Source organism: Fukomys damarensis, unplaced genomic scaffold, assembly GCF_012274545.1.
Source record: "Fukomys damarensis isolate Sample0158 unplaced genomic scaffold, DMR_v1.0_HiC HiC_scaffold_17, whole genome shotgun sequence".
In the NCBI taxonomy this organism is placed as follows: Eukaryota; Metazoa; Chordata; class Mammalia; order Rodentia; family Bathyergidae; genus Fukomys; species Fukomys damarensis.
Genome location: NW_022900929.1, coordinates 46,878,747 through 46,890,133, shown reverse-complemented (window position 1 = coordinate 46,890,133; position 11,387 = coordinate 46,878,747). Strand labels below are relative to the sequence as shown.

Below are 11,387 nucleotides of genomic sequence, written 5' to 3'. Positions count from 1 at the left end.
AAAGAAAACACGAGTGAATCACTGAAAGAAGTCAGAAGGACTAGTTGCATTGCAGAGGTGATGGATAAATAATACAAGGTCAATAAAAACATGCACTTTGCATTTTCCACACCTTCTGAGTGTGAGACACAAAGATCTCCTATTTCATTACATTCTGATGGTCGAGGTTGGAAAGGGTTGTCAAATTTCAGCATTAAAAATACAGCACTTGCAGAGTCAGCTAAGAGGGAGTAGGGGCAAGGAATTGGGAATCAGTGGAAAGTGGAAATTAGCTGTTGTTAGTGGAATCCAGAAAGGAAGGCCAGATACTGACTTCACAAAACAGTAAAGCAGGAGGTAACATTTCATACATATGCCCACTTCCTAGCTTTTTACCATTCCCAACAGTTGAAAAATGAAGGTGGAAGGAGGGAGAAAGAGACAATAAATATAGCCCGTTCCTGATAGAGAGACTCATCTTGGTAAGATGAAAGAAGAGAATCTCTTGGTACATCTTTGTGGGGTCTCATATGCTCTTCTAGGCTTTGAGACAATAAATTACTATTTCCTCAATTATTCAAGTGCTGAGTTGAGAATCTAGCTGGTGGATTAACTGGGAGTTTCGCTTTCCTTTCTTTATTCCTTATCTGCCTTTTGAGCAAGTCATTACAATTTTCAGTAGAAGGTGGAAGACAATACTGAATCTTAAAAGTTGGTTACTGTTAAATAATTGCAGTGTGGAGAGTGACGTTACAAACAAGAGCACTTTTTTTTTTTTTCTGTATCTGGGGTAGAACTCAGGACCTTGTGCTTGCGAGGCAGGTGGTGGAACCACTGATCTAAATCCCGCGCCCAATGAGCACTTTTATTTTTTGTTTTTTGTTTTACCACAAACTGGGGTTTAACTAATGCCACTGGGAAATGGCTTCAGTATAGATAATTATTATATCCTGGATTGGGGAAGGGGGTTTTCTTAAAACAAAATGCAATTTTAAGTCTCATTAGCCGAGTACCGAAGCAATAGATTAGTAACTTGCAAACTGGACTCCGGGCTGGGCGGGTCAATTAAACGCAAAGCGTCCAGCACCGATTTTCAACCAGTCACGCCCTTCTCAAAGATGGCCGACTTCCTCTCTCTCACTCAATATGGACATTTCCAATCACTGTAGTCATAGGAGTTTAAAGGTAGTGAAGCCATTTCCCTGCCCGCTCTTTGGTGAAAATGAGCGCCTACGTCTGGCTGTCCTTTTAGGAGGAGTGGTTGCCAGAAGTTAAGATGGCTCTCCCCTGAGAATAGATTTAATAGGAAATGAAGCAGTTACGGCGAGGCGTTGCCCGGCCGTTCCCTGCTAGGCGTTCTCGGAGTTAGTTCCCTTTTCCCTTATTAAACATGGCGCTGGCCAGCGTGTTGGAGGGACCGCTACCGGTGAACCGGCGCGGGTTTTTTGGACTCGGGGGTCGCGCAGATCTACTAGACCTGGGTCCAGGGAGTCCCAGCGATGGGCTGAGCCTGGCCTCGCCCAGCTGGGGTGCCCCAGAGGAGCCGCGAATCGAAATGCTTCATGGAACCACCACCCTGGCCTTCAAGGTGCGGATGCAACCTCCTTGCCCCGCGGAGTCTCGAATGCCCGCACCCTTCCCAGCCTTTCAGCCGGACCGTAGGTCGCCATCCCCGCGGCCACCAACCCCAGGCGGACACTCAGTCTTCGTCCCGACCTTAGCAGTTTGGCTGTCTCATTGTCCCCGAAAGCCTTGATCCTCGCGCTGCCCGGGAAGGAACTCGAGGCACCTTGAGTTGACTCCTCGACGACCCCATGCTGCGCCTGTGTAGTAGCTCCTTGGTGGGAGAGGGGAGGCCGCGGCCCGGGGAGGGCTATTGTGGTCGATCACCAAAGGTCTTGTAAAATGGACGTCCCCTCCTGGATAAGCGAATCTCTGAGGCCTGAGCGGGAAGTTTGATGATGTCCAGGGAGCATTGTAGTAGGAGTCTGAGGTCCCTGGCCAAGCACTGTAATGACAAGCCCTAAATCTTGGACAGGTCGTTCTATCTCATAGCACCCGTTTCCTCATCTATAAAACGAATGTGATGCTGGTCATGCTTAGTCGTGGGACTGCAGGGAAGCTTAGTTGACATCAGTCTGTGGAGAGGTATATTGTGAGAGGTGTGACATATAAAAAGATGTGCTGGGTTTGCATTGGTGAAAAAAATATAAAGCAAATGTTTGGTGGTCTGATGTGGCTTATTTTTCGTTCTCTTCAGTTTCGCCATGGAGTCATTGTTGCAGCTGACTCCCGGGCCACTGCGGGTGCCTACATCGCTTCCCAGACGGTGAAGAAGGTGATAGAGATCAACCCCTACCTTCTGGGCACCATGGCTGGAGGTGCAGCAGATTGCAGTTTCTGGGAGCGGCTGTTGGCTCGGCAATGTCGAATCTATGAGCTTCGAAATAAGGAGCGTATTTCTGTAGCAGCGGCCTCCAAGCTGCTTGCCAACATGGTCTATCAGTACAAAGGCATGGGGCTGTCCATGGGCACCATGATCTGTGGCTGGGATAAGAGAGGCCCTGGTGAGTTGAACTACAGTCATGTGATCTTTGGGCTGACACCTGGGGGGGTGTTAGATGAGGGGCTTTGTGACCCTGCTGAGGATGTGTGTTGATTAGGTGGGTTTTTTGGGTTTTGTTTTATTTTGTTTTGCTTGAGACATCTTACTGTGCAGTCCATCCTCCTGCCTCAGCCTCCAGAGTGCTGGGATTACAGACATGTTTCACTTCGATGGCTCATTAGGTTCTTGGCCTTCTGTCTAAGGAAGCCACTGGAGTGTAGAAAAGGGTATGGAGTCAGACCTGCTGTGTCACTGATGACCTGTGTGACTTTAGGCAGGTTGCTTTTTTTTTTCCTCATCCTGTTTCTTCCTATCACCCTGGCTAAGTGGGTTAGTAAATATAAAGCAACTAGTCAAATATCTGGTACATAGTATTTTTCTCTCTGTCTCATAAAATAAATCCTGGAAAGACCTACGAAAAGTTATATTTGATAATTAAATTGGATGATAGACAGAACACTCTAGCCAGCATTATATAATAAAAAATAATGGCCTTGCAAGCACAAAGACCCAAGTTTGATCCCTGGTACCAGAAACAATAAAAAATAATAATAACGTGAGACACATATGTAACTTAAATTTTTCTCATGGACATATTTACAAAGTGGAAAAAAAAACAAGTGAAATCAGTTTTAAGAATTAATTTTCTGGGCCACAGCGGCACATGCCTGTAATCCCAGCTTTTGGGAGGCTGAGGCAGGAGAATCACTGCAAGTTGGAGGCCAGCCTGAACTACATAGACCATCATAAAAAATCCAAAATACCTAGAAAATATTTCAGTATGTGGTAGTGGCATTTCAAGTCCTCACCAGCCATACGTGGCTAATAGCCACTGTGTTGTACAGTGAAGCTTTAATATGTAGTAGCCACTCAAAAATTAGTTATTTCTTGGGCCAGGGATTTAGCTTAGTGGTTCCACTGCCTGCCTCGAAAGTACAAGGGCCCGAGTTTGATCTCTGGTACAAAAACAAAAAAACATTGAGAGTGGGCTGGGGATTTAGCTCAGTGGTTTCGTTGCCTACCTCACAAGCACAAGGACCAGAGTTCGATCCCCGGTACAAAAAAAAAAAAAAAAAAAAAAAAAAAGTTATTTCTTGCCAAGTATGGTGGTGCAACCCTTAATCCCAGCTATTCAAGAGGCTGAGGCAAGAAGATGGAAAGTTGGAGGCCAGCCTGAGCAACTTACCAAGACCCTGTCTCAAAATAAAGGGCTTAGGGATGTAGCATACTGCTGCCTCAGTTCAATCCCCAGCACCACCAAAAAAAAAAGAAGTCATTTTCTTCCCTTTTTGCTTTAGAGTCTCTGGCCTGGAAGGAGCCTTTTGAGCCATCTCCTTTCTTTCCTTGCTTGATATATTCTCCCTTATCATCTAAAGTCTTATTTTCTCTAAAAGGAAATTCTTTAGCCTTTTTCTTTTTTGAGACAGGGTCTTGCTTCATAATTCGGGCTGGCCTTGAACTCAGAGCAATCTTCCTGCCTTAGCCTCCCAAGTGCTGGGATTACAGGTGTGCCCCACACTGCCGAGCCAGCCTAAGTGTATATAAACCTTGCCAAGAAGTTCATCCTTGGTTGTTTTTTTGTAGTACTGGTGGCTGAACCTAGGGCCTTAGTATTGAGCTACGTGCCCAGCCCCTTTTATTTTTTTATTTGAGACGGCTCACTAAATTACTAAGTTGTACATGATCTTGTTTGTTTCAGTACTGGGGATTAAACCTGGAGTCTCAACTCTTGTTAGGCAAGTGTTGTACCTCTGAGCTACACCCCATCCCAGCTGATTTTGAATTGATCTTTTAGTAAAGCTGGAGTACAGCTAGTCACTTTCTGTGTAATTTTCCCTCCTGTGTGTTTGAAGATACTCTTTTCCCTTATTTTGTTTCATTCATTACTTGTTTATTAAATTCTTAGTTTATATATGATACCTACCCCTTTTTCACTTGGTTTGAAAGAGTTTAGAAAGGAATACAGGGAATATCAGTTTTCAACCCAAAGGAGAATGAATGAAGGGATTAAAAAGTGAATGTAAAAAAGCAGCTCAGTTTGTTATTTTGGAAATTGAGACATCGTTCTCTTTGCAAGGAGTGAAAGGACAGTTCCTATATGCTTTTTGTTGTCCAGGGAAGCACTTTGAAAGTGTTGTATTAAACCCTTAGCTATTGGGTCTGTTCCAGGTGGTGGAAACAGCGTAAGACACTTCAGGACTGACTAGCATGCAAATTTTGGAAACAGAAGCATGGGGTGGGGGGCATCTCAGCTCAGGATAGTGGGATTACCCCTAGACAACCCACCCCATTCAGTGTGAAGCCTTGAGAAGTCAAGTGAGGCTGGATGTAGTGGGGTATGCCTGTAATCTCAGTAATTGGAAGGGGAGGCTGAGGCAGGAGAATTCCATATTCCAGGCCAGCCTGTGCCACATAGTTCAAGGCCAGCATGAACTACATAGCAAGGCCCTGGCTCAAAACACAAAAAAACAAGGTGGGGGGAGGAGAACAAAGAAGGAAGGGAAGAATAAGGCTTTGGGAAGTAGTGAGACAGAAAACCAGAAAGGTAAATTGGAAACAGGTAGTAAGCCGTGAGGCAAGGTGGTGGCACTGGAACTGAGGAGGGGCTGCAGTGATTGCGAACCTTTAGAGCTTTCATTGGTACCGCACATTCACCACCACTGGCTAGAGAAAGACTTGGGTCGTCAGAATCAGCTGAATCTGGAAGCTGATGAGGGAAGTGGTTTTTCAGCCTGGCTGGCATTAGAATCACCTGAAGAATGTAAACAAGGCCCATGCATCTCTTTCCTCACATCTGCTGAAAAAAATATACTTTTCTTAAGCTGGGAAGCTGAGGCTGGAGGATCAAAAGTTGGAGCCCAGAGTGAGCAATTTAACAAGACTGTCTCAAAATTTAAAAAGGAATTGAGAGTGTAGCTCAGTGCAAAACTCCTGGGTTCATTCCAAGTACTGGAAAAAAGAAAACTTTGATGATTTCTGATATACTAGGAAAGTTGAGGATACCTGAAATAGGAAAAGGATTAGTGGTGCTGGCCAGGCACAGGTACACCCAGCTACCCAAGAAGCTGAGGCAGAAGGATCACAATTTCAAAGCCAGCCTGGGCAACTTAGCAAGACTGTTTCCAAAACAGTCCTAGCACTGTGGGCACTGAAGCAGGAAGACTGTAAGTTCCAACCCAGCTTGGGCAATTTAGCAATTTATTGAGACCCTGTCACACAATTAAAAAGGGCCCAGGTGCATTTTAAATGAGCATTATATCATGGAGCTATATTCCCAGTCTTGATAGAAATTTTCTCGAACTTTGTCTAAATGTTCATCTCTACCAGCAATCAGCTGACTTTTTTTTTGTAGTGGACCAAATAGTATTTCAGGCTTTTAGGCCACAGGGTCTTTGTGTCAGCTGTAGTTGTGTACTACATAATGACATTCTGGTCAATGACAATCACACATCCTGTTTTAGGTTTGTGTAAGTATACTCTGATATTTATGCTAAGACCAAATTCCCTAAGACAAATTTCACAGAGCATTGCCTGGTTGTTAAAACATTGCAGGGCTGCTTAACTTAGCTTGTACAGCACTATGCCACACAGATGGGTATGGCTGTGTTCTAACAAAACTTTTCTGTTCAAAATAGGCGATTGGCCTCTAATCCCTTCTCCTATGTGTGCGTGCGTGCATGTGTGCGCGCTCTGCTCCCCCTCGGACAGGGTCTCACTGAGTTCCTAAGTTGTCCAGTTGTCCAGGCTGGGCTCAAACTTGGGATGCTCCTGTCTCAGCCTCCCAGAGTGCTGGGATTACAAGTGTGTGCCATCTGGCTGGGGTTTTAGCTCAATGGCACCAAGCCTGCCTCACAAGCGCAAGGTCCTGAGTTCGATCCCTGATACCAGGAAAAAAAAAAAAAGTGTGTACCACCATCTGTTCTATACTATCAATTCAAAGAAAGCATGAGCCATAATTTTTACCCCGCACCATTTTGGTAATTGAACCCAGGGCCTCACCTATCCTGGGCAAGCACTCTGCCACTAAACCCCCAGCCTTTATACATGTAATTTTAAATTTCATGTAACCATATGTTTGTTTTTGTGGTACTAGGGATTGAACCCAGGGTCTTTGCACTGAGCTACATGCTCAGACTGCCCTTCCTTTTCTTCTATCCTTCCATTAGGGATTAAACCCAGGGAGTTTGCAATAAACTAAAAATTAGAGGCAGGGTCTCACTACATTGCCTAGGTTGATTGTGAACCTGCAGTCCTGCCTCAGCCTCTCGAGTGTGTCACCATCCCCATCTGTAGCCAGATTTTTTGTTTTGTTTATAGTTGTTTTGAAACAGCATCTCAACTATGTAGTTCAGGCTGTCTTTGGACCATGACCAGCTAGCCAAGTTTTTTAAATAAAAAAATTCAGTTTCATAATGTATTTCATTTTGCTAGTGTGGAGGCACAGGTCTATAATCCCAGCACTCAGGACGCTGAGGCAGGAGGATCACTGCGATTTTTTTCCAAATAATTATTTTTTTCAGTTTTCCTTTTAATTTTTATTTTTATTAGTACATGTTTGCAGGATTACATTCCTTGTAGGGAATTGGTAAATGCACAGAACACATCTTTTTTATCCCCTTCTCTGTCTCCCAAGTAATTTTATAGGAGTCCTCTTTTCTAGTATTTGTGTTGCTTTCCCCTTAGGAATAGAGGGACAGAGAACTGCTGCCTTTGAAGATGAATTAGATGTCAAAGCAGTGTCAGTTTTTCCTGCTAACCACGTTGTCTCCTTTTCCAGGCCTCTACTATGTGGACAGTGAAGGGAACCGGATCTCCGGGGTCGCCTTCTCTGTAGGTTCTGGCTCTGTGTACGCTTACGGGGTCATGGATCGAGGTTACTCTTATGACCTAGAAGTGGAGGAGGCCTATGACCTGGCCCGTCGAGCCATCTACCAAGCCACCTACCGAGATGCCTACTCTGGAGGTTCGGTCAACCTCTACCATGTGCGCGAGGATGGCTGGATCCGGGTCTCCAGTGACAATGTAGCTGATCTGCATGACAAGTTCAGCGAGTCTGTCCCCTGAAGGAGGGTGGATGTGGCTGCTGCGTTTCTTGGGGTGCCTGTCATTGGTAATAATATAGCACCCCATCCTATAGGGGAAGAAACCTCAGCTGTCTCAGTACCTTTTTTTAAAGATCTGGAACACCGACCTCTATAGTTACCAGTTGTTAACGAGCTGCTGCAGAAGTGACCAATTGTTTTACTTTCTTGGCTGTTAACATTACACTACTCACTACTCGACCCCAGTCTGTGTTGTGTCTTTTGTCCACACTGTCCCTCCTCCAAGCACTTTACAGTCAAATGAGCCAGGACAGTGGGAGGCAAGGTCTGTAATTATAGGAAACTGGTGTGAAGACATTGTCTAGTGAGTACATTAATGTCCCCACTCGGGAAGCTAATAACAAAGGAGAAGGAGGGAGAGAGGAGGAAGAGGCTTCCCGATTTAGTTTGCAAAGAGATGAAGAGTTGATGAGGTGGAAAGACACACAGGGCTGGCGGGCAGGATGCAGAGGAAAGAGTTCTTCCTGGGCTGGGAGCAGGGAGTGGATATTGTATTCAGCAGAGCCTAAGGAGGTGAATATGGGCTCTAAACCAGTCAGGAAGGGAAGGCTGGGACCCTGCGAGAGAGAGGGGAGAGAGAAGTGAATGGGAAAGCAGTAGTGCCCAGGAGCACGGGATCTTGTCCTTTTGGCCCTCTGACGTGTATGTCACTGTGCAGTGGAGCAGGGAGAGAGTGAGCTTGTAGCCTCCCAGACGATGTGGCAGAACTGGCACTGGAATGTATGGGTGGGAAGAGGCCCTGCTGAGCACAGAGAGAAACTGAGCTGTCACACTCGGCACTGGGGGCTCTGGGCTAGGGTGGCAGCAGATGGGAAGGGCTTCTGTTAAAGAGAAGACAGAAGGTTGGCAGGCAAAAACATTAAAAACCAAGAGAGAAGGATACAGTAGGACCAGCTTTATTTAGCCAGAAAGAAGAAAGTGGTTGGTAGGGGGGACAACCCAGGGTCATGTTTTGAAGCTGAGAAGTAAGTAGAGGGCATTCATAGAAATAGAGGGGGTCAGGCCTCTTCTCCCCTACTGTGACCACCTTCCTTTCCTCCTCCACTTTGTGCAGTTCTTGTATTGATTGATGAGGGCTGTCGGCCAGGAGCTGATCGAGGTTTGTTAATTGCATTTGTCAAATGCAGGGAAATTGGGAATTAGTGAGATCAGAGAAGGGAGTTTGGAAAACAAATGACTTGTGCTTTAGGAGATTCGTTTTGCTGAAAAGTGTATCAGGAGCCCCTAGAGCTAGGGAGCGTCTAGCACAGACCCCTAAGGACTCTTCAGCTGAAATAGGAGCCATGATACCTCTGTCTGCTGGGTAGACTGTTAGCAAACGGTGAGGTAGCTATTCAGCAGCACAGGTATAGTCATCTCATTTAGGATGCTGGCTTGCAGATCTTTTAAAATTAGTACTGTACTTTACCCAGGCATGGTGGTGCAAACCTGTAATCCCAGCACTTGGGAGGCTGAGGCAGGAGGATTGCTACAGGTTCAAGGCCAACCTGGACTACATAGTGAGTCAAGGCCAGCCTGAACTATATAGCAAGTCCCTCTCAAAAAACAAACAAACAAAAAAAGAGCCTGTGGTCCTAGCATTTAGGAGGCTGAGGCAAGAGGATGACAGGACTTTGAAGTCAGTGGGAGCTACATAATGAGACCCTGTCTAAAACGCAAACAACAACAAAAATTTAAAATGAAAACCAGTGCCCTGGGAAACAGCCGTGGGGATGAAAAGAGCATTGAAGCTGGAGTTCCCTTCCATGACCCCAGAGAGTGGAAGACTCCTAGCCTCAGCTCATGAACCAGTAATTCAGGCTAGAGAAGATCTTGCCTGCTTCTGTCTCACACCTCGCTCTGGCAGTGGCCTGTTTAAAGTAGACACCTCCTCTGCGTTGCCAGATTCATGTTCAAGAGAACAGGCATAAGCTCCCAGCCTGTTCTCTCTTCTCGGCTCATGTGGGAAGAGATCAATGTCTTCTAGAAAGAAAATAGAGCAGAGGTACGGAAAAATTGCCGGTCCTTAGGCCAGTGCTATCCGCCTTGCGCGTTTGTGATTTCTTGCTGCTGGTACTTGCGGGAGCTGGCTTTGCAGCCACGTCACCTCTGCTTGTGTGGGGATGATGGATGCTGCACAGCAGAGATGTGCTGAGTGGAGTAGACCGGTTCAGGGACTCCCTTCAGATTCATTTCCCAGTACAGTTGTCTTGACAAAGGATGATGGAAAAGAAATTACCTTAAATAGCTGGAAGATTAATTTCTCCTGGCAGATCCCAGGCGACCAAGGGACAGGGCTTTTTAAGTGATGTCTGACAATTTCTCCTCCCTCCAGATAGCTCAGTAACACCAAAATCTGGCTCCTCTGGGTAGGTGAGGGGACTAATCAGATTACAAGGAGAGCGAACACTCCTAGAGGCCTCAAGAATTTTCTTGCTAGCAGCGGTTGAAGGCAGATAGATGGGCCTCACCTGTCAGGCGAGGAGGGGCTGCAGGGTGCACTGCTGGTAAGCAGGATGCTTGGGAAGAAGGGGAAAGGTAGGCGAGGGCGTGGGGCTGGAGGGAGAGGGGACGGAAGCAGCTCAGAGACTGGAGCTTAATAGTTATTGAGTGCTCCCTCTTTAGGGTCCGTGTCTCTTGATGTCAGCTAGCAATGAGAATACTGTCAAAGCCATTTGTGGAGTGGAAGTTCACATCCTTTGAGAGGAAATAAGACAACTGAATTATTCTGCTCCATGGATTCTATGTAGTCTGTTAGGGGAAGGGATCAAGAGGCACGATGAAGAGGGAGTGAGGTAGGGGGAAAAGTGGAGAGGATTTCTGAGGGGAGCGTTTCCCCTGTGGCAGGAGTAAGGCAGAGGCTGGGCCAGTGGAGACCCTACATGAGCATATCTACTGTGGTGAGCACATTTTGGTTTTTTTATTTTCTCTTATTTTGTTAGAAGAGCACCTCCTGCCAGGGCTGTAATGGGTGATTTGGTACTTTAAACCAGCACCAGTGACCTCAAGACACAATTAATTGCTTTATGATTTAAAACATACCTACATCGCAACCACGCATCTCTGCTGTTTTGTGTTTGTTTCTTGCCTGTTTTTGTAAATTCTGGCTTCCTCAGGAAGCCAGCGTCATGTTGGAAGGCTTTAATTACAGTGGGCAAGAAGAGAGAGTAAACACAGCAATCAGAACTGCTCCGATGAGCAGCTGTTGTCCTCTCCCCTGACCCGGCAGCCCCGCTTTTCCTGGCAGTCAACTGTCCACACCCTCGGAGCTCCCCAGGCCTGGCCTCCAAGCCAAGTTGTGGCTCCCAGGGGCTATGCCCCACTGAAGCATTTCAGTAACTGCCATCCCTAAAATGTCCCTTTTTCACAGTTGTTAGCAGGTCAGGAAGAAGAAATTCTACCCACGTCAGCTTCTTGGGTGTATTTAACTCAACTCATTTCTCCCAGCTTTTGCCTCTGAGTTAGGTGCCAAGCGTAACTCAGTACTTAACCCTGTATAGTCCAAGTTAAGCTGTCACCATCCATGAAGAGCTGACTGCATTTATTTGAAAGAAAATAAGATACCGCCGGGCGTGGTGGCGCATGCCTGTAATCCCAGCACTCGGGAGGCTGAGGCCGGAGGATCGCTGTGAGTTCAGACCAGCCTGGGCTACATAGTGAGTTCCAGGTCAGTCTTAACTACATAGTGAGACCCTGTCTCGAAAAACCAAAAAAAAAAAAAA

The 11,387-nt window shown here is 46.2% G+C and overlaps 1 protein-coding gene across 1 annotated transcript; it reads left to right on the top strand.

Moving 5' to 3' along the window:
- The first annotated feature begins 1,333 nt into the window (after window positions 1-1,333).
- On the top strand, window positions 1,334-7,866 carry Psmb5 (proteasome 20S subunit beta 5). The gene is made up of 3 exons (XM_010637790.3): window positions 1,334-1,567; window positions 2,240-2,546; window positions 7,362-7,866. Exons 1-3 carry the CDS (start codon window positions 1,370-1,372, stop codon window positions 7,646-7,648), a joined length of 792 nt encoding a protein of 263 aa, XP_010636092.1. The 5' UTR covers window positions 1,334-1,369; the 3' UTR covers window positions 7,649-7,866.
- The last annotated feature ends 3,521 nt before the right edge of the window (window positions 7,867-11,387 follow it).